The sequence below is a fragment of the Glycine soja genome, chromosome 14 (assembly GCF_004193775.1).
Source record: "Glycine soja cultivar W05 chromosome 14, ASM419377v2, whole genome shotgun sequence".
Taxonomy (NCBI): Eukaryota; Viridiplantae; Streptophyta; class Magnoliopsida; order Fabales; family Fabaceae; genus Glycine; species Glycine soja.
Genome location: NC_041015.1, coordinates 42,466,134 through 42,490,827, shown reverse-complemented (window position 1 = coordinate 42,490,827; position 24,694 = coordinate 42,466,134). Strand labels below are relative to the sequence as shown.

Here is a 24,694-nt window from a genome sequence, read left to right as displayed (position 1 = left end):
ACTTTCACTTGAATAATATATCAAACTTACTCAAGATTTCATTCGTTTGATATTCATGTAAAACATATGATTACGATTCGCTCTAATTATTATGTGACTGAAAATTTCAACTGTACCCAATCCAGTTCCTCACCTGTTCATAATTGTGATTATCTCTACTATTTTTTTTAATGGTAATTTTTTTTTGACAATTTTTGTTAAAATATATGTGAATATATTTTGTTATTGTATTTTAGGTAAGCATATATTTAGTTTGTTAAGCATATACTAGTTTCCGAAATATATGCCTTATATTATTAGTTTTTGAGTTTAATTTCCTAGTTTCCTAAGATTACGTATGGTACATTGTATATATTTCAAGTCAGTAAATGAAATCACTTGAGAAAAATATTCTTTTATGGTATCAGATTTACGATCCTTCTTCTTCATTCCGCAAGCTAAATCGCAGTTCCCCTTCATCTCTCTTATTTCTTCTTCTTCTTCTCACCGCCATGACGGACAACAAGAGTTCTTTTCATCCGGCTCTTGCGGTTTCCAATATACGGAACCATATCTTCATCACTCTTGAAATGGAGAATGTCCAGTACTCTACATGGGCGGAGCTTTTAAAAATTACTGCACATTCTCATAAGGTTCTTCATCACATTATTTCTCCTACCAACGACAAAGCGAAGGTACCTGCGATTGAGGATGAAAAGGAATTATGGTCAACTCTTGATGCTACGGTTCTTTCTTGGCTTTATGCAACCATCTCCAATGACTTGTTGCATACAATTATTGAACCCGATGCCACGGCCATGGATGCTTGGAATAAGTTGAGAGATATTTTCCAAGACAACAAACATTCCCATGAGGTAACTCTTGAGGCCGAATTCTCCAATACTAAGATGGAGAATTTTCCAAATACTTCGGCATATTGTCAACGTCTCAAGTCCCTTGCTGATCAGTTGAAAAATGTTGGAGCACCGGTGTCTGAGAGCCGCCTTGTCATTCAACTTGTTTCGGGTCTCACAAGTGCATATCGAGGTGTAGGGACTTTAATTCGGCAATGTGATCCTCTACCTCCATTTTATTAGGCTCGGTCGATGCTCACACTTGAGGAAGCCGGATTGGCAAAGGAGGCTGCCACGGGTTCAGAGTCGGCAATGGTGGCTTCCTCACAATCCGTTTATGACTCAAATTCCTTACATTCGGACCAGTAGCACCGTGGGAAGCCGTCTGGATATCGCAAGAATTTTGGAAAAAAATCCGGTGGCGGTGGTCATGGGTTTGGCGGTGGAAAATCCAACAGTGCAGGGGGCGACAATGGTGGATGCCTTCACCTTGGCCGAATTACCCACCTTGGGGTTGGATGCCTCAGTGGGCTCCTCCATGCCCATATCCAAACCAAGGATGGGCCCGGGGTCCAGCACCACAGAGACAACAACAACAGCCCGACATTCTTGGGCCACGACCACAACAGGCTTACATGGCCTCTCAAAATGGGCAGTCTGCTCCTTATGTTCCTACAAATATTGAAGCAGCGATGCATACTATGTCTCTGAGTCCCCCGGATCCATCATGGTACATGGACACCGGAGCTACCTCTTATATGACATCTTCTAATGGTAATTTCTCGTCTTATTTTAATTTGAGCAATCATCATGGTATTATTGTTGGTAGTGGTCATAATATCCCGATTCATGGCTATGGTCATACTTGCTTGCCTTCCCCTATCTCCCACAAATGTTCTACATGCTCCTAAAATTATCAAAAATCTTATTTCGGTTAGAAAATTCACTATTGATAACTCTGTGATTGTGGAATTTGATCCTTTTGGTTTTTCTGTGAAGGATTTTTAGACGAGGATGCCACTAATGAGATGTGATAGCCAACGTGATCTTTACCCTCTTACTACTCCTATCAAACATCAAGCTCTTCCTTCAACCTTTGCCGCCATCTCTCCTAAGCTTTGGCATGATCGTTTGGGTCATCCGGGTGCTCCTATTTTAGATGTTCTTAGAAAAAATAAAAGTATTGATTGTAATCGTCTTTCTAGTTCTAGTCTTTGTCAATCTTGTGTTTTTGGAAAACATATTAAGTTGCCATTTGTTTCCTCTTCTACGAGTACGTCTATGCCTTTTGATATTATTCATAGTGATATTTGGACATCTCCTATTTTGAGTTCAGTGGGACATTAATATTATGCTTTATTTTTGGATGATTATTCTAATTATTTGTAGACTTTTCTGTTGGCTAGAAAGTCTGATGTATTTGAGAAATTCTTAGCTTTTCGAGCCAACATTCTCACTCAATTTGAACGTAATATAAAAACTTTCCAATGTGATAATGGGAGGGAGTTTGACAATGGAACTTTATGGGATTTGTGTAAAACTAATGGTATGTCTTTCCGTCTTTCTTGCCCCCATACCTTTGGGCTATCAATAATATGTCTCGTACTCTTCTTGCTCATGCCTCTCTTCCTCCTTCCTTTTGGCATCATGCATTACAAATGGCTACATATCTTCTTAATATACTTCCAAGTAAGGTTTTGGGAAACACTTCTCCTCTTCAAATTCTATACCAACAGGATCCCTCGTATTCTCACATTAGGGTGTTTGGGTGTCTATGTTATCCTCTCTTTCCATCCACCACAATCAATAAATTACAACCTCGATCTACCCCATGTGTGTTTTTGGGTTATCCTTCGCATCATCGTGGCTACAAGTGTTATGATTTATCTTCTAGTAAAATTATAATTTGTTGTCATTTGATGAGCATGTTTTCCCATTTCAGAAATTGCATTCCCCTTCTTCTACTGCTTATGATTTCTTGAGTAATGATATGAGTGCCTATACAATGCATCACCTTCACAATCAATCTCCAAATGCTTCTGCTCCTCACATGGGCCAACCTGAAACACAAGCCCACCCCTCTACTGGCCCAGATCCCGTGAACCCAGACACTACCAGCCCATATTTCCCTTCAAGCCCACTCGCCTCTCCTTCTCTTAGCCCATCCTTTACTCCTATCTCCACACCAGCGGTCCAAATAGTAACTTCCCCTCTTATTCCCATCCAACAGCCTCGTATGGTCACCAGAAGCCAAATGGGCATTTTTAAGCCAAACAATAAATATGATGATGAGTATGGCTTAGCCACTTTAGTTACTCGGTCTCCATTACCTCGTAACCCGGTTGCGGCTCTTGATGACCCAAATTGGAAAATAGCCATGGATGATGAATATGATGCTCTTATTAAAAATAAGACATGGGAGTTGGTGCCCTGTCCACCTAATGTTAATGTTATTCGATCTATGTGGGTTTTTGCTCATAAAGAAAAATCTAACGGTGTGTTTGAGAGGCATAAAGCCCGTCTTGTAGGTAATGGGAAAAATCAGCAGGTTGGCATTGATTGTGGCGAAACTTTTAGCCCAGTAGTGAAATCGGATACGATTCGCACCGTTCTTTCTCTTTCTCTTTCAAAGGCATGGCCCATTCAATAGTTGGATGTCAAAAATTCTATTATTGTGTATTGTGACAATGTTAGTGCTATCTATTTGTCGAGCAACCCGGTGCAACATCAACATACCAAACATATTGAGATGAACATACATTTTGTACGGGAAAAGATTGCACGTGGTCAAGTTTGAGTTCTTCATGTGCCTTCACGATATCAAATTGCAGACATATTTACTAAGGGTCTTCTGCATGTGTTGTTTGATGATTTTAGAGATAGTCTTAGTGTCCGTCATTCTCCTGCTTTGACTGTTGGATCAAGTGGCCTCAGAATAATTAAGAAGGGGGGTTGAATTAATTATTAATGTGCCTTGACTAATTAAAATTTATCTTTCTTAATGTTACTAGATTCAAATAGGCTTTTACTACTAAGTTAAGAAAGTAATGAACAATAACTTAACCAAAAGTAAAGCGGCAATTAAAAGTACACAACTGAAATTAAAGAGTGTAGGGAAGAAGAAGACAAACACAAAATTTATACTAGTTCGACAACAACCCGTGCCTACATCCTGTCCCCAAGCAACCAACGGTTCTTGAGATTTCTTTCAACCTTGTAAAATCCTTTACAAGCCAAAGATCCACAAGGGATGTACCCTCCCTTGTTCTCTTTGAACAACCAAGCGGATGTACCATCCATTTGAACTGATCCACAAGAGATGTGCTCTCTCTTGTTCTCAATACAACAACCCAAGTAGATGTACTGATGTGCCATCATTTTCTTCTATTTTCTAAACCCTTTTTGCACCATTTTAATTACTAATTGGTCTTAATTGTCAATTAATCAGACAGTTTTATTATTTGGACTCATTTAGCTAATTTGAAGTTTTTAATCTAATTTCAGGAATTAATGAAACATTGGGCTTAATCCGGATTTTGGTTATGGACTTGAAGAGGGCAAATAAAGCAGCGCTTACCTTAGTTCATTTCTAATTAGGAAATTTCGCAATTTTATTTTATGTTGTTCAGTGTTTATTTCGTTTTGGGCCAGAGTATTGTAATAGGGCCCAGTGACTTTGAGTGACTCTTTTTAAATAGCAGCCTTGGGATTCGTGCAAGGGCATTCTGTTATGCTATTTTCATTATTCAGAGCTTTGGTTTTAGGTTTTCACGTTTTTCTGTTCCCTTGTTACGGTTTTCGTTCTTAATGCAAATTTCCGTTTTCTGCTTCTAATTACGAGTTCATTCTTGCTTCTTCTTCTACTTTCATTTACGTTTCTGTCTCATTTACGTTTCTGTTCATTTACGTTTCTGTTCATTTACGTTTCTGCTTCATGTTTCATTTGCATTTTCTGTTTGAATCCATGGAAGGCTAGATTTTCTAGTGTTGTTTCCTTTTGAGGACGAAGCCCAACTCTCTTTGAGGTTTCGCTTGTAATGTGGTTTCCTGACAGTTTTCCCTTCACAAGTTATCCCAATTTCGTGAATATTAATCAGTGCACGCTTCGTGTTCGATTAATTGCCTCTGAGCCTAACTTGCGTTCATGCTTAATGGACGAAGGGCTAACTGGTGTATGTGGTGCCTAATCACGTATTGAAAATCCTAAGTTGATTTTCGCTTAGTAAATTGAAATAGGGTTGGATTAAGTGGTTGACTGTTAGGGACGAATTCTCCATAACCCAGGATAAGAGAATGGCTTCTGAATCAGAGGAAACAACCCATTTTTAATATTAGTAGTTTCGTATTCCAGTTTACTTGTTTTGCTCTTTAATTACCAAACAACCAAACCCCCCCCCCAATCGTTACTGTTACTGCAAGTATATTATGAACATTTGGTTTGTCACTGCTCGTTGGGAAACGACCTAGGATCACTTCCTAGTTACTGCATTTTCATGTTTATTTGATTCGGGTACGGCCTCGATCATGTACCCTCTACTTGTGCCACAAAAGATATACCCTCCAATGTGTTAAGACAAAGAATTTTCAGGCGGTTAGTCCTTTGAATCTTTGTAAGGGGAAACAAAAGATATCTCAGGCGGTTAGTCCTTTGAATTCTCTTGGAAAGAGAGAAGGGAGACACAAAAGAATTCAGACGGTTAGTCCTTCTATTCTTTTGGCAAAGGAAGAAGTGAATGAAGAAGAATAATAGCACAAGTTTTTGAACAATGAACTTTTCTTGGAGGAGAAGGTATTGAACAAAAAACTCGTAGAAGGAAGTTGAGAAATGAATCAGAAATTTCTGTAAAAAAAAAAAACTTGTTTTAAAATTCATGCCATGGTCACATATTTATAATCATTTGATGACTCAAGTTAAAGTTTGTGACTCTTGGCAATTTCTTTAAAACTAGTCACCTTTTAAAAATTATGACTCTTTTGAAAACTAGTCACTTAAAAAGTTGTGACTTTTGAAAATATCTTTAGAAACAAGTCACTTTAAGAATTGTGACTTTTAGAAATTTATTTTTTGAAATCAGTCACTCGTAATCGATTACCATCAAGGTGTAATCGATTACACATCAACATATGTGACTCTTCATATTTAAATTTTGAAAATCAAAACGTTTAGAAACTCTGGTAATCGATTACAAGTATTGTGTAATCAATTACACAAGTTTAAAATGATTTGAAAATGTTTTATCACTAGTTGTGACTCTTGAAATTTGAAATCTAACGTTTTAAAACATTGGTAATCAATTACATGATTATGGTAATCGATTACAACTTTGTAAATTAGTTTTGAAAACAATGTTGGCTACTGGTAATCGATTACTACCTACTGGTAATCGATTACTAGAGAGTAAAACTCTTTGGTAAAAGATTTTGTGAAAAATTCTTATGCTACTCAATGTTTTGAAAAACTTTTTTAGTACTTATCTTGATTGAGTCTTCTCTTGATTCTTGAATCTCGAGTCTTGAATCTTGATCTTGATTATTCTTGAATCTTGATTCTTGAAACTTGATTGAATCTTGAAACTTGATTATTCTTGAATCTTGATTCTTTGAAACTTGATTCTTGAAACTTTTTGACTCCTGATTCTTTGGGACTTGCTTAACTCTTGATTCTTTCGCATCATCAAAATAATCTTGGAAGGCATTGCTTCCACAATCTCCTCCTTTTTTATGATGACAATCCTGAAATCAAGAGAGTACATACAAGTTTTGTTCTACCATTTACTCATCCCTTTCTCTTCTTTTCTTTTTGAATTTATGCTTAATTTTAAAGCTTTGAAAAAATATAATATCTTGATTTCTAAAATACCCATTTTCTCTCCCCCTTTGACAACATCAAAAAGGCCAAAGTGCGTAAAACATAAATAATTTAAAACATACACAAAGCATAATTTGTAAAACAAACATAAAAGATTCTAAACCATACATAAAGCAAAACATGAATAAAATGAAATTGAAATGCAAACCACATAGTCATGTATCACAACCCATAAATATTTAGTCATACTAAGAAAATATTAAAAGAAATACTAAGTGTTCAAATGTCATAATAATATAGCCAAATACACGGCTAGAAATCAAAATACTAATAATAATAATGTCTAAACTGATGGTGGTGGAGGTAAATCAAGGCAGTCACGAATGATGGTGACATCTTCTTCAACCTTTGCAATCCTTGAGTTCATCTCCTCGAATCGTGTGTCCACTTGACGTTCCAAAGAGTCAAACCTCTCACCAACATAGGTTTGAAGTCCATCAAACCTTTCAAGAATGTTGTGCATAAGAGATGAAAAGTCATCTCTCTGAGAATGTGGTGATGGAGAGCGGTCTTCAATGGCCTGTAATGGAGCATCCTTCTTTACCCAAGAGCCATCCCTCTCTTTGAGGTAACCAAAGGAAGAGACTACATTGGCACCTATAGAGAAGGATCTCTTGACTTTGACAAAGGGCTCAGAGTCAAGAGGGACATTAAAATGTTGTAGAAACAAAGTAATCAGATGGGGATATGGGAGTGGAGCATTTGATCGCAATGCCTTATGCATGCGATATCTCACAAGATGGGCCTAGTCGATTTGACGACCGGTTAAGAAAACCCACATGATTATCAAATCTTCCTCAGAAACCTGTGCAAGGTTGGAAGATCTAGGGAGTAGGATGCGCACAATCAAGTAGTGCATGATGTGGCATTCGAATGCCAATGAACCGACAAGAAGCCTTCCGGTCATATCCGCTTGGTTGGTGCAAACCATCCGGCGGGCATCAAACACAGAAAAATCAAACTTCCACTCATCATCAAGTGAACCCTCAAATGGTACACTATCACTTGATAATTGAGTGAGATCAAAGAAAAGGGACTGGTTTATGACCATCTTAATCCCATAAACTTTGGAAATCAAGGAATCTTCTTGAATTTCCAAGTTTGAATAAAAAGTTTAACCAATTCAGGGTCAAAAGGAAGTTTCATGGAGATAAACTGAATTAAACCAGAATTTTGAAATGCTTGAAAGCAATCAAACACTTCATCATCAAAGAAAACTAAGTCTACGAACTTAGGGTAGATAATGGAACGAGAAGAGAAAAGAGAATTGTACCGGATATGCTGTTCTTCTGAGGAAAACAACGTAGGAGATGATATGGAGGGAGGAATTTGAGATGTTTGTGCCTTGGATGTTTTGTGGCTTCCTGTTCCAGTGAGTGAGGATGAAGTCGCAACCCCCTTTTGCTTCTTCGATGGTTCTACCATTTGGAGGTTTTTTTGGAAGTTTTAATCGGTGGAGATGAAAGAGAATTAAAAATGATGAATTTTGGGCTTTGTGGGACGTGATTTGGTTGAGAATTGAGGGAGAAATCAAGTTTTGAAGATTTAGGGATTTTGGGTTTGAGTCACTGCAGAAATCGCGTTCTCGCGATTTTTGAAATTTTGAATTTATAGACACAGACGCTCTGTAATTGATTACAGGAATTTGTAATTGATTACGTAATCAATTATAGAAATGTTGTAATCGATTACACTTAGTCTAATTGCCTGTAATCGATTACATGAGAAGGTAATCGATTACCATACACTTCTTCTAAAACAACAATAAAAAAATCAACACTTACCAAGATGAACATAGAAAGTTTTAATATATTAAAAAAATTATTTAATATAAACGGTTTTGAAAAAACATGAGCAATCAATCAAATACTTCTAAACATATCATACAAGTAATCATACAACAATTTAAAGATATAGATCATGGCATCATCAACCATTTAGATTTATTTTAATGATAAGCTTCATATTTTGAGAAAGGAAGATAACTCAACTAAACATATGAGCACAAACTCATTATAGCAATCAAACAAGACAAACAAATAAAATTTTGTTAGTCATCATATAAACAAGTTAAATAAAAGAGAAATTTCAACCAACTTAATTTTAAAAGATAATGGTTTTGATGTTACCTTTTTCATGATTCAAGTGCTTAGATCTTTAAAGATGGAAGTCAGACTTTTGTTTTTCTTACTTAAACGTCTTGAGAGATGTTCTCATCACTTTCATAGTCCTTGGATAAAAGGTTGATCTCTTTCTCCAAACCATCGGATGAGTCATTGTCATCCCAAGCAATATATGCCTTCTTGGATCTTCTTTCTTTATAACTTTTCTTCTCATTCTTCTCGGGCCATGACTCATTTGAGGGGCAGTTTGCCTTTATGTGACCGGGTTGATTACACTTATAGCATTTAAGTGTAGGAGAAACTTCTGGGGATCTCTTCCCATTGTTGAAGTTATGGCTTCTCTCCATTCTTCTATTTTTGACGAATTTATGAAACTTTTTCACAAAGAGTGAGAAGTCCTCTTCATCATCAGTTTCTTCTTCTTCTTCTTCTTCTTCTTGCATTGAGGAGGAGGCTTTGAGTGCTATGCTTCTTTTCCTTTTATTGGTCTCTTCATTTTGGTTGAGACGTTGAAGTTCCATTTCATGTTCCTACAGTTTGCCAAAAAGAGTGGCAAGAGACATAGAGGAAAGATCTTTACTTTCAGAAATGGCAGTTCCATTGGGCTGCTATTCCCTACTTAAGCATCTTAAAACTTTATTAATTAAATCTTCATTAGGGAAGGTTTTTCCTAAGGAGGCAAAATGATTGACTATGTGTGTGAATCTTTTCTGCATACTTTGGATGTTCTCATTAGGGTTCATCCTAAATAATTCATATTCATGTGTAAGGGTATTGACTCTAGATCTTTTCACATCAGTGGTTCCTTCATGTGTAAGTTGGAGAGTATCCCATATCTCTTTTGCATTGGAATAGTTAGACACTCTAAAATATTCATCTATTCCTAGGGCAGAAGTGATGATATTTTTGGCTTTAAGATTATATTGGATTCTTCTTCTATCCTCTTCAGTCCATTTATCTCAAGGTTTTTTTGTTGTTGTGCTTGTGCTTGCATCTACTATGGTGGGTATGTAAGGTCCTATTTCTATTGCTTCCCAAATGTTTAAATCTATGGCTTCAATAAAGATTTGTATTCGGGTTTTCCAATAGTGGTAACCCTCACCATTAAAGATAAGTGGCCTATGGATGGAGTTTCCTTTAGGAAATAGAGAATTTGAGGAGGCCAAGAATCTTGAAGTTGTAAAACTTTTCTCAAGATACCTACTCTGATACCACTTGTTGGATCAAGTGGCCTTGGAATAATTAAGAAGGGGGGGGGGTGAATTAATTATTAATGTGCCTTGACTAATTAAAATTTATCCTTCTTAATGTTACTAGATTCAAAAAGGCTTTTACTACTAAGTTAAGAAAGTAAAGAACAATAACTTAACCAAAAGTAAAGCAACAATTAAAAGTACACAGCAGAAATTAAAGAGTGTAGGGAAGAAGAAGACACACAAAATTTATACTGGTTCGGCAACAACCCGTGCCTACATCCAGTCCCCAAGCAATCAACGGTTCTTGAGATTTCTTTCAACCTTGTAAAATCCTTTACAAGCCAAAGATCTACAAGGGATGTACCCTCCCTTGTGTTAAGACAAAGAATTCTCAGGCGATTAGTCCTTTGAATCTTTGTAAGGGGAAACAAAAGATATCTCAGGCGGTTAGTCCTTTGAAATCTTTTGTTTAAGGGGAAGGGAAGAATCAAAAGAATTCTCAGGCGGTTAGTCCTTTGAATTCTCTTGGAAAGAGAGAAGGGAGACACAAAAGAATTCAAGCAGTTAGTCCTTCTATTCTTTTGGCAAAGGGAGAAGTGAATGAAGAAGAAGAATAACACAAATTTTTGAACAATGAACTTTTCTTGGAAGAGAAGGTATTGAACAAAAAACTCTTAGAAAGAAGTTGAGAAATGAATCAGAAATTTCTGTAAAAAACTTGTTTTAAAATTCATGCCATGGTCACATATTTATAATCATTTGATGACTCAAGTTAAAGTTTATGACTCTTGGCAATTTCTTTAAAACTAGTCACCTTTTAAAAATTATGATTCTTTTGAAAACTAGTCAGTAAATGAAATCACTTGAGAAAAATATTCTTAACTTGAGGAAATTTATTTTTTCAAAATTATGACTCTTTTAAGAATATTTAGCTTGCGAAAATTTATTTTTTCAAAATCAGTCACTGGTAATCGATTACCATCAAGGTGTAATCGATTACACATCAACAAATGTGACTCTTCATGTTTAAATTTTGAAAATCAAAACGTTTATAAACTCTGGTAATCGATTATAAGTATTGTGTAATCGATTACACAAGTTTAAAATGATTTGAAAATGTTTTATCACTAGTTGTGACTCTTGAAATTTGAAATCTAACGTTTTAAAACATTGATAATTGATTACATGATTATGGTAATCGATTACATCTTTTTAAATCAGTTTTGAAAACAATGCTGACTACTAGTAATCGATTACTACCTTCTAGTAATCGATTACCAGAGAGTAAAATTCTTTGGTAAAAGATTTTGTGAAAAATTCTTGTGCTATTCAATGTTTTGAAAAACTTTTTTAGTACTTATCTTGATTGAGTCTTCTCTTGATTCTTGAATCTTGATCTTGATTATTCTTGAATCTTGATTCTTGAAACTTGATTGAATCTTGAAACTTGATTATTCTTTAATCTTGATTCTTTGAAACTTGATTCTTGAAACTTTTTGACTCTTGATTCTTTGGAACTTGCTTAACTCTTGATTCTTTGGTATCATCAAAATAATCTTGGAAAGCATTGCTTTCACATCGACTGCGAGGGTGTGTTAAGATATATGTGAATATATTTTATTATAGGTAAGCGTATATTTAGTTTGTTAAACATATAATTAGTTTCCGAAATATATGCCTTATATTATTAGTTTTCGATTTTTCTAGTTTCCTAAGATTATGCCGGGTATATTATATATATTTCAAGTCAGTGAATGAAATCACTTGAGGAAAATATTCTTTTATTTAATGGTAATCTTTGTAATACTAATCATCACTTATGAAAAAATAATACTTTTTTTTAGAGTAATGACTTTAAAAAGTATTCCCATAATTAAGTAGTAATACTATTTTAGAGTAATGACTAAGATACTCATAGTTAATACTGCTGCTGGTAAATCATAAGTTTTAAGTATATTGTATAATTTATCCTTGATGTCACAATTCACGTTCGACAATGCACTTGTTTAACTTTTTAAAAAACTACTGTTGGTTTAAAACTATCAAAAACAAAAAAATTTTACGAAATCACAATTCCACAAAATTGTGATCTTTATATATTCTAGTGATTTTAAATTGTTAGAAATTATATATTTATAAAAAATAAATTTTAACCGTAAAAAATTGAAACAAATTATGACACTATTAACCTAATGAAAAAGAGATTACAAATAATTTAAAAAAAATTAAGAGATTAATAAGAATAATTATTTTAAGGATTAAAAAATAGTTATTCGAATTTGAGGGAATAATAACGTGATTATTTTGACATTATGAGTTTTTAATGGGATGATTAATTAGTATGTGAATCATCAAATCTTGATGAATAGTTTTCTCAAAGTGGATTAGTTGACTATCAGTCATCGTAATTGTCAAATAATTTTTAATTTTATTCTAGGTGATAAGACAGAAACAGGTGATTGATTGATGATAATCATATTAGAGTTTTCTTACCCTTGGAAGGAAAATGGATTTTATTTTGCTTTCAAAACAGATTAAATAGATAAATAAATACATAGATAAATAAATTTAGAATTGTATGCTCAGATATGTGTTTTTTATTAACAAAATTTTTCTTTGTTTGTGCGAAGAATCTATGCATATTCATAATAAGATAAATCTTTATTATTAATCTTATGATAAGTGGAGAGCAGACATTTTTCAACTAAATTCTTTTTTCAACCAAACTCTTGTTGATCTTTTTTAGATTGTGTTTGATGTAGTTTATTCTTAGATATAGGCTTATATTTATATAGTATTAAAGATATATGAATTTAGATTTTTTAGAAGAAAAATTTAATTTAAAATAATATTATTTTTTATTTTAAAAACTTCGTGATTTGTTCAAATAATCATATGACTATTGAATTATGATAACTAATTATGATAATCAATGTCTTAATTATATCATAGAGTTTAAATTTATTATTAAAAATTAATATATTTCTTTTTTATTTATTATTAATTCTATTAGTATTTAAAAATATTCATTGCCCATTCAATTTGTGTCCTAAGTATTGTGTACCTGAAATTAAAATATAATAAATAACTTATTAATTATTATGATAATCTCAAATTAAAGAAAATTATTATATTTTCAAATAATATTAAGTAGTAAGAATTTTCAAGTAAGTTAATTTAATGATGACGTCGACATATGCATTAAAATTATAAAAGGCTTATTTTTCATTGTTACAATCGGTTTTTTTCCTTGAATATACTATCTCTTTCCTGTTTTTTTCCATCCAATGTACACCACTTTGCAATTTAATTCCCAATCTACACTACTTTGAACTTTGTGTTTTGATTCACACCACTTTACAAATGAACGTGGTTAAAGAGATCAACTGCAAACTTAAATGAACATAAATACACTCTCTCTCTCTCTCTTCTTTTTATTTTTATTAATTTAAAATATTATTAAATATAAATATTATATTATATTTTTTTTAAAATTACTTGTTTATTAAATTAAATTTTATAATTTTGTTTTTTATTTTTTTTAAAGAAAAATAAAAAAATTGGATAAAATTAGAGTACAATTTTTTAGTTACGTTGTATGTAATTTTGTAGTTAAATTCATGTGTTGTTGATGTTTTTTTAGTTACATCTTGGAAATATCCGTGTGAATAAGTCAAGTGCAACTGAATGGTTTGATCAATTACCCAAACAAAATTGGGTACAATGCTTCTGTAAGGGGAAACGTTGGGGACATATGACTACCAATTTGTCTGAGTCTGTTAATTCCATGTTAAAAAACACAAAAACATTTGTCGGTGTCATCGTTGGTTGAGGAGACGTATTTCAAGATCGCAAAGCTTTTTGTTATTAGAGGTCGACAAACTCAGGCAATGATCAACTTCGGCTCACAATATTCTAAAGTCGTCTCTGATGCAATGAATAGCGATCAACAAGAATCTAATACACACATTATAATTGAATTCGACATACACAATCACACTTTTATTATAATAGAGACTCAATCCCAATTTCAAACACCCAGACTTCCTGGAAGGTTTAGAGTAATATTACAATCCCAAAAGTGTGATTATGGTGAATATCAGGCTAAACACTTACTGTGTTCTCAAGTCATGGCTGCCTGTAAATCTATCAATGTTGATCCCATGAACTATGTGCCGAATGCCGATGCTATTCACTTTACAACACCTTTTGCACGTCTACCAGAACTCCTTTGGTGCCACACAAATCAATGCGGCAAGAATATGAACGAGATCAGTGGGGTCCTGATCCAAGGAGAAAGAGGACCGCAAAGGGTCGTCTCGTTTCAACTCGCATTCCTACTGACATGGACAAAGACAAAGAAGAAAATGAATGGGAAAGTAGAAAAAAATATGAAATTTGCTGGCAACATGATCATAACTGAAACAATTGTCCTAACGTATCTCCATCTTAAGTTTTTCCTTAGTTTTGGCTCCAAAGTTTGGCTCCACAAATTCAATTTCAAATTCCTTAGTTTTGGCTCCAAAGTTTGGCTCCACATGCATGAGAAATTACAAAACTACCCCTAATACAAAAATTAGTTTAGGTGCCCTAAAACACAAGGGCTGAAAAATCCTATATTTCTTGGGTACCCTACCTACATTATGGAGCCTTAAATATAAGGACCAAATATAATGACATCCTAGTCTAATATGTACAAAGATAAGTGGGCTCATACTTAGCCCATAGACCCGAAATCTACCCTAAGGCTCATGAGAACCCTAGGGTCTTCTCTTGCATCTCTGGCCCAATCTATTTGGAGTCTTCTATCCAATGCCCTTGCGGGGTAGGATTGCATCATTAAGTGTAATTGTTTAAGTATTTTATTGATAATGCAATATAATGTTCTTCTATAAATAAATTGTTAAACAAAAAGTCTTATCATTTTTAATTAAATCTAATGACATAAACAAACTAATTATATTTAGTAATATAATTTTATTAAAAATAATTATATTAGAAAATTCAGATTTTAAATAGAAATATTCACCTAAAAAATATGTTAAGTAAATTAAATAATAAAACAAAAATAATTATATTTAATAATATCATTTTCTTTAAAAAAATAAAAAACAAAAATTATAAAATTTAATTTAACAAATAAGTAATTTTAAAACCAATTAAAAAAATTATATAATATAATATTTATATTTTATAATATTTTAAATTAAAAAAAACAGAAAGGAGAGATAGTGTATTCACGTTCAGAGTTTGCAGCTGTCGAATCTCTTTGACCACGTTTATGTAGTGTGAATCAAAACACAAAGTAATGTATATTGAAAAAAAAACAAGAGGAAGAGTATATTCACGAGAAAAAATCGTTACAATCTCTATCAAGTTAACAATAATTTTCTATTTTTGATTCAGAACTTCTCAAATTAACAATTCAACCAAACAATAGATATGATAATAGAATAGATAACAATTCTTTATTAAAATTAAAAATTGATAACATGATTATAGGCATTTATGCAACTGTGATCGCATGAATCACTTTGCATTCACATGGAGCACATGAGCCGTGTTGGTTCTCCTCTCAGAAGGTGTTCATTGAGCTCGTAAGTCATATAAGCATTCAGGTGGATAATGATTATCTTAAGAGTGTCTCAGAGGCTGGAGACATTGGTTCAGCGAGAGAAGCTGTTTCAACTTGTCATTTAACCAAAGGTCGGAGAATGGAGCTGTGGTTAGGCCTTTTCCACTTGAACTCATCCCCTCTTCCAACCGATGCCATAGGGGGTTCTGGAGACACAAAGCATGTTATAGCTAAGCTCTCTTCAACATTTTTTTATATGGTCAATGTGTTTGTTAATTGATCATATGTGGTGGGTAATTCAGATTGTTTAAATTTCATCATGCTCATATAATGCTAGTTCATACAATTATGCTCTGTTTCTACTTTTAGGAACAAGGTAGGTTTGCCTGTGTTACTGCCTTACTGCACTACGCTTCAAGTCTGGTTCAACTATCAGTTTTTGGAATTCTTAGGGTAATATTCTAACCTTTTATTGCATCAACATTAGCATTCTTCTAGTGAATTGCTAACAGTATATAATTGTTCGATCAAGGGCATTTTGTAGTTGAACTTTTTTTTGAGAAATTTGACACAATAAAATTAAACAAAGTCTAAACCATTCAGGAAATTGCTTATGCATGTGACATGTAATAAACTTCAGATTAAACCAAGTTTTTACCTGGATTTTTTCATGAATTCTCAAACGCACCTGCATTCTGGCTGCTCCATATAGATTTATAGGAAGTTAATGCCTTTTCAGTCTGCACAATTGGATACTTCATTTATCATTTCCAAGTTGGTGTAATAAACAACTATAGAAAAGGAAAGAAAAAGGCTCAGTGACTTGATTGCTGCAAATTGATAAATCAATTTATATGGTTTGTACTTTGTTCAAGGAAACCAATAATATTCTTGAATGAAGTGCCATATACGTATGAGGCGTGAGATATATTGTTAAGAAATGTCGAAAAGGGTTATTTATTTCTTATTCTGCCTTTAGATAAATAGTTTTTTTTAGTAATATGTCATTTATTTTTTATTTCATGCAATCTCTCAGAATTGACTATTGAGTAACACCTAAGTACTGAAAGGTCTTGTTGCTTTTGACAAGCAGATCAAGGGTTTTCTTCTTGAAGTAATAGTTGATACTTGATATTGACATGGCTTAAACTAAAATGACGATTTATTAGCATATTTAGAAGCGATACTTTCTAAGTTGCAATATTGTATGTAGATAGCTGCCCTGACTGAATCTAAAGGAGTGAAAATCATAAAATGCACTTAGGAATCTATGATTGGTTAATAATATATGCTTGATTAAAGTTGACGCCATCTTATGCCATTGATATTTGCTTCTTTTCAACAAAGATGGAATGATACTTTGGGATATTATTACCACCTGCATTTCATTGTCAAGTCAAGGAAAGCTGCGGGGAAATGTTAGGAATACAATGTTTAACTGCACTGTACTAGGAGTAGAATGGATTAATATATTTACTTTTGACTTTATCCATGCCTTTTCTCCTTGTAATTGTTAGTTAGTTAAAACTATTTATCTACAATTAGCTCTATGATATCTTTATTGTCAAATTTCATGTTAGGATCAGCTGCTATCAGCTAGATTGTAATACACTACTTGTCAACTAATGCAGGTCTTAGCAAAAGTTATTTGGCCCAGGGGTTGCCAGTGTTACAAGTGACAAAACTATTCTTTACCTTGACCTTACTTCTAACTTGGTTCGTCCTTCCTTGTATCTAAATTAATGTTCTGCCTTGGTATACGTACTAGTAGGTTCAAAATTTTGTGACAAAGAATATAGCTCCAAAGAGATGCCATATAACTTTAATTTGTAGTCTTTTGCTAGGGATGAACAGAAGAATAGATCCATGGTGTCAAATGCCAATAAGATGCAATAATGACCAATTCTAGTGATATTATCACTCAATTAAGCACCGAATGGTGAGTTCTAGAATGTTTAGATCAGTGGCAAACATAACATGCAGTCATATTACCGTGATAGAATTCTTAGGAGTAAAATGTGTGCTAAATTATCCGTAAATATTGCATTTCTATCAAAAGAGAAAAATTCTGTTAAGATGGAGATAAGGTTGTGTATGAATTATTCTGATTTTAAAGAGTTCATGGGGTGGTTCATATAACTGGTTCTGAGCTTCCGTTTTAAGTCATTAATCTAGGCAGTTACACATTTTCACTTTAAGTTTAAGCATTTCTTTAAAATACTCAAAGCATCCATATCTCATGTGTCTGAGCATCTAGCCATTGCAATAACAACTGGTTACTTAGGAGTCTTACAACATTTAGCGGTTGGAATCAGAAAATGGTGGACCTCTGCATTTTTGGATACTGGCTCTTCTCTGTACTTGGTTTTCTAACAAGTAAATAAGTGCATTGGATAATACTATTTTACATGTATATGTCTAATTCAAAGCTTTTTCCATATTCATTTTGTTGCATTGTGTCTAAATATATCCCAAGTGGATAAGTTCAATAGCTTTTCTCTTTTTTTTTTCTTATCTCACCATGGTTCAATTGATATGACTTATCAAATGATTTCAGGCTTGTGTCTTGTTGCCTTTTCCATTATATTTGGGGTCAAGACAGCCAACGGTTTCAGGAGGCTTCTCACCAAGATTAATACAAGAGCATGAAGTGAAAGCTTTTGGAATATGGACAGATGTAGCTGGCGCTTGGCAGTTATGGTTGTGCTCTTGCTGCTGTTAGGCTTATTATGGGAATTCAGTGCAACTTTGGTAACAGCTAAGTTCAAGCATGGTGGCGGTGATGCTCAGTTATGGTTTGCTTGCATGGTGTCAATGATGCTCAGTTATGGTTTTCTTGCATGGTAGGACCTCTAGAGGTGTGGATTAGATGGTTTTTAGTATGGTTCAATGGATCTGGATCAGGAAGAACAGGATTGTTGAAGTGGATTCCATTTGGGACTCTAGCTGGCAATAAATCTGCTGCTAGTGTTATGGTTGCACTTGCTGGTGAGAATAAAGCAATAAGTTTCTAAAATTTCTCTCCCCTCACCTTTTGGCTGCCTTTTGAAATCTCTAGTAATTATAGGATCAGAGTTATATTTGAGAATGAGATTTACTTATATTGGGAAATAGGATTTCCCTTTCAGTTTCTATCTACTTATGTTGAATACAATACTATATCTTGATTCTTGCCCCATACTTGTTTATTCTTATTGAAGAGGATATGCATCACATTTGGGATGACATGATCAGAATTTCTTGTATGATGCAGATCAACACTAGAGATTGTGATACTGCTGTAGCAAGAATACAGTTTGGTCAGATTGGACTGTCTGAGTATTGTTTCTTCTTTTGCTGCAAAGTTCAATGCAACAAGAGAAAGCAAGAACCTTGCAGAGCATATGTCTATGCTTTGATTACAATGTGTCTCATTCTTTGCTGGAATCTTAATATAATGTGTTCCTGTTTGGACAAATAGATTTGAGAGGTAACAAGTGCAAGGGGGGCACAAAGGTAAATCATGTTTTGACAGTATCAGTTTGTAGTTCCTCCAAAATTTGTTTGAAAAGAGGGACTGACCAGTTCAGAAAAATAGTAATTTATTTATTGTTCTTATTAATAGGAGCTATCAAGAGTCCAATAGAGGTGTCAAAGGAGTTTTCTAATAGATCTTTAATCATTATTAATTCTCATGCAAGACTAATAACACAAACTGTGCCTGGTGCTCATTCGTATTCCCAAGGAAGACCCAACTGGGATAAATTATAATGAGTTAATTACAATAGTTTGGTTTCATTGATTTATAATTTATCTCCAAAACAAGGTAATGAAGTTGTGTTCTGCTTTATTATCAATCTTCCTCCTGTACCAACAATCAATGCTTGTTACAGGAAGATCTTCACTGTTAATTTTATACTGTTATACCTAAATTTATGTCAATGTTCTTTAAATGAAAGCTGAAACTTCCCTTCTCTATATGTTGATCTTCACTTGTTCCATTCTATTAACGGAATAACATTCAAAGAAAATCTAATTGTAAGAAGAAAAGTGTCCAGCACAAAGATCCAGAACCTCTTATTTGAAGAATCTTGGAGGAACTTCATTTTGGTTGCCTGCTAATATATAGAAGAACAAGCAAATCCCAGTTGGAATCATAGGGCTTGCATGTAACTCAATCAAGTTTAATGTCCCATGTGAACAATCACCGATGCTTTCTATATGTAGAGTTGTCCATGATGCAGGAGCTAAAAGCATGGTTATTCATACTGAACATATCATATTGTTAATTGATATTAACTTGAATACAATGCTTCGGACTTGTCTGGTTTTCATAATTTTTTTCTTGTGAGATATTGAATTTGATGTAGAATACATTTTGTGCCATGGATTTAATATCCAATTTATGTTGCTTTAATACATGTTTCAACATTTCATTCAAAACAGAACACTCTCTTCAATGACAACCAAGGCTATTCGCAGTGTGATGGTTCAAGATCATCATAAGACATAGAATATACAGCTAAAATATACTAAAGTGATATTGTTATCATAGTTAGATGTTAGTATTAACAATATATAATATCAAATCCAAACTCACCGGCACGACTACACAGAACCACAGTAAGAATACCAAATTAAAGAAGAGACAAAAAGAAAGGGGAAGCAGAAAACCACCTTAATGAATTTGCATATGTTTGATATAGATCACCAGAGATTGTTGCAAAGACAAGAAACATGAAGTATGAAAGATCACCAGAGTGTTAAAAAATGTTAGAAGAAGAATAAAAATTGCATAGAATAAAGAGCGGGAAATTTGAGTAAGGTTTATCATGTTATTACCTCTCTATCAATTTGTTTTTATTTTTTTTCAGCCAACAAATTTTTATTATAGGGCACTAGGGGTGCCAATCGAAACATAAATAAACACTGGTTGCTAGGATACCAGCATTGAAAAAAAAAGTGAAAATCAGCCCAACAACCCCTAAAAATGTTAATGCCTACCCCATCCAAAACCTTTTAGGCTTATACAACATAAACCCCCAAGTAAATATAAGGTTGGTCTAATGATAAAGAGAAAAAAAAGAAAGATCACGGGTTCGAAACGCTAGCAAAATCTAACCATATTGACATCTATTTGCCGATGAAAAAAACATCAACCCCGCCCCGACCCTCTAAAATTACCCAACAGTTGTATTAGAAGGTGTACAGAACCCAATATCAGAACATAAGATCAAAATGTGCCTAAACAGAGAATTGGATTAGTGTACCACTCACAAAAGGAGGCTTTGAAATTAACCATTCTTGCCTTCAACCAAGACCATGAATATTGGATCAATTCGTTAGTGTATAATCCATTTACTCTGATTTGGTTAGGGACTGTGATGCACATTTTAAGGATATGCACCGTTTCCTTCTCCCAGACCAGAATTTAACAAAAAAACAAAACCCCATCGTTCCATTTCCATTAAAGAAAATCCAAGGAACTCAATTCACAATTATTTCAGTGTTTCTTCCTTAGGTTTCTCCCACAATGAAATAAACAACAGATTCGAGTTCTTGAGCACAATAAATGCATTAATTATGGCCAAGTTCTCACGTCGCGCTGTAAATCACAATTCCAAACATGGATCATTTCCCGATTCGGTCCCTCCCAACCCAATTCACGAAACATCGATCGATCTTCAGCACTCGTGGATCTACTATTCAATTACTTATAATTAAGCATACACATTATTATTACTACGTACATACACAAACAGAACTAACACGAAGGCATAAGAAATTGAAAACTGAAATAAACCATTGTTGATGTATATATCCTTCATTTATTATGTTGGAGGCAAAAAAAAAATTACATATGAATTACAATTACATCAAATCTGTTTCATATGTTTGGTCCCCGGGATTCAGATCTCAGATCGCAGATCGCAATAACTGTAATTGTTTTTATTTATTTATTATTATCCGTAGGAACCGAAGACAGGTACGAGAGTTTACAACAATAACCGTAACTGTTTGAACCTAGAACTGGTATGAATCGGTGTGGGTAAAGCTGGGAGTTACCGCAAAGAGCTTTTTCCGGACGAGACAATGGGGGCGATTGAGATAGATCGGGGGAGTGAAGCACGGAACCCCAATATCTTGGTTCAGTGGCTGATTCTGTTGGATAGGGGAAGAAGAGGGTGATAATAAGAGTTGAGAAAGAGAAGTTTGTGTTGTTATTCGATTGTTTATGTGTCTGGATGATGTGATTTTGGAGTCTCTGAGTTTGGCCAGTGCTCCTGGTTTGAGGTACTTGTGGAACAATCTTGGGCTTCTGTTTGGGTGTGGACTTGTGCTCATAGTCATGACTGGTTGTTTTGACAAGAAGGGTGAAGAAAGAGAATGAATGAATGAATGAATGGAGTGTAAGAAAAAATGGGTGAAAGGGATTTTTAAAGGGTGTGTTTGTGGCGGGAAACAACGTTCCTTCTGGCGTGAAAGCGAACCGAGGGGAGGATTCTATGCGGAGTGGCGCGGGAAGCAAATCTAGGGCAACTTCTTCAACTCCTCTTTGGCTTTGCTTATGACGCCCCCTTTCTGTTGGCGTGCTTGTCTTGTTGTTTATTAATTCATTATTTTATTTATTAATTTCTAGCAAATCTATCTATGGCTACAGTTAATATTTTTTCATTTTATTATTTAATAAATAACTTTTTTTCCTAAGCTGTCTTTATAACTTGATAATGTTATGAATAAAAAGAATATTAAAAATACAACTTGAATGAGTAAAAAGTGTTTTGGGAATAGTTTTGAACTATTGTACATTAGTTTTTTTTATTTATGAGGTCGGAGGGTACTCTCTGACATATTTTTTTAAATATATTATTTATTATTAGTTAAAATTTATTAAAAAAATGTCTATAATCGTAAGTGAAAATGAGACTTGCACAAATTTGTAATTTCTAATACTGTTTATCGAGAAATTTAACTAATTATTTTTAATAAAATTCTCCTCTCCAATTATTTTTTTATGCCAGATAATTATTTAGACATGGTAGATAATTATTTCATGCCTCTGTTGCAGGAGACATTATTCTGCACTCTTGGCTGGATTATACGTTGTTACAAGGTGAAGATAGCCTTTGGTTGTAGAGATTAGAATCTAACAGTTAGGACACCCGTTTGTGTCCTCTCTTTTATATATATATATATATATATATATATATATATATATATATATATATATATATATATATATATACCTCTTGTGATTAATTAAAAAAACACTGAAAACAAGTTGTCCCTGCACAACGGCAACAAGAAGAAGGCGATCCTGGGAAATAGAAAACGGAAATTGAGTTTTGTATAAATAAAACAAAATAAAAATGAGATAAATGTCCTTTCATTTATGTTGATTTAATAGAAAGTAGAATGCTTTTTTTTGAAAATAAAATATATAATAAATAAATATTGAACTTTCACTTCTTTTTTTTTTTTACATGAGATAAACTTGAGTAATTTTGTAAGCGCACTTTCAACTCAAATGTTTTTCTTGTCTTGGGACATTATCCTTTCTTCCTAATTTATCTCTAAAATAAATAGTTTTTATAACACTGAATTTTAAGAATAAAATATCACTTTAAAGGGTTTTAACATTCAAAGTATACTCAAAAGTAAAAACCAAGTATATCATAAATTTTATATATAAGTTTCCGCAATATATAATCTATTAACAATAACAAGTTCACGTCATCTAAATAAATAAATAAAAGAATATACTATAAAAGACATTTCACGGTCATATTTTAAAAAATATATTTTTAATCCTTTAAATTTAAGTAATTACTTTTTTGTCTTTAAAAAAGTTATTTTTATTAGTCCCTCAGATTTTTAAAAAACTAATTTTTATTTTATTTTTTGGCGTTAATGATGTCATAATTTATGATAAAGGTGTGCTACTCGCTGGAACAAACATTTCCCAAATACACTTAGCCGCAAAACAATCCTGCATGGCATGACGAATAGACTCTGAGTGAGTTTGGCTAGAGGGCTCATCAGCAATACCCATATCCCACCTCCTAAGATTTGTCACGAGGCAACCTTTTCCCATCCTCCATAACAGGCTTTTCAACCTTTCAGGGCCTCTCCCGCTCTAAATACATTAGAACAGGGGGTTTTTGCAAAATTAGTGGGGAAAGCCTTAACCGAGTAAGCTGAGCTACCAGAAAACTCACCATCATTTGTTTCCCTCCAAAGCACATTATCCCTTCCAGTATCCAGACTTGGCACCTCCAAGCTCTCAATCCTCTGTCTCACATCATTCGGGAGCATATGATGTAAATTTTAAAGATATAAAAGAACTATTGATAACATCAAACTACGAAACAAATATAAGATATATTTTTCTATTGATATAAGCCATAATTTATTGAAATGGTAATATGAAAATTTATGGCATATCTTGAAATTCATGAAAATGGTATAAAAATAATAAACTCAAACTTGTTCCATTGAGTCTAAACTGAAATGCATAAAAAATGATAATTCACCTTTTATATTTTGAAGCTACAAAGGCATTATAATTTAAAAATGTTTTATTTATATTTCTTTTCATTATGATATTTGTAAAAATAATCACAGAAACTAAATTTTTTAAATACCCAGTTTATTCTCAACTTTTGAAATCTTTTTAGTGCATTTCGAGCATGATTCACAAAATCAAATATTCTTTGTCTCGATTAATATGATTTTTGTCAACATCGAAGCATAACAGGTCTGTTCATAAAATTTTGATTAATAATTTTTTTAAAAAGATGAATGTTGTTCAAATATATGAAGTTAACTTGCAAACTTGAGTTGACTAATATAAATCTGATATGAACATGTGACCAGTCTATAGCATGTCATCTAACAAAGAAATAGTTGAATGCTTGGCCATTTCACTAACAACTTGAGTTAGTTGTGTTGGGTTTGCATTCATCCTGCTAACCTAAAAAATTATTTAGTAAGATAATTTAACTCTAAAACACTACTTAAGGTTGTGATTTAGCGACCGACATATTCCGTCTCTGAATTGTTAAATTTGGTCGCTAAAAGTGTTAGCCACCGAAATAGTGACCGAACTAATCACGTCG

The 24,694-nt window shown here is 33.5% G+C and overlaps 1 protein-coding gene and 1 pseudogene across 1 annotated transcript; both read left to right on the top strand.

Moving 5' to 3' along the window:
• Positions 1-491: 491 nt before the first annotated feature.
• On the top strand, positions 492-1,076 carry LOC114384074. Its single transcript, XM_028343752.1, has one exon. It carries the CDS (start codon positions 492-494, stop codon positions 1,074-1,076), a length of 585 nt encoding a protein of 194 aa, XP_028199553.1.
• Positions 1,077-14,151: 13,075 nt separating this feature from the next.
• Positions 14,152-21,966, top strand: LOC114384073 (annotated as a pseudogene).
• Positions 21,967-24,694: the final 2,728 nt, after the last annotated feature.

Bases quoted from the DNA above. Each gene is read 5' to 3' on its own strand.
- LOC114384074 (XM_028343752.1), top strand. From the start codon at position 492: ATGACGGACAACAAGAGTTCTTTTCATCCGGCTCTTGCGGTTTCCAAT.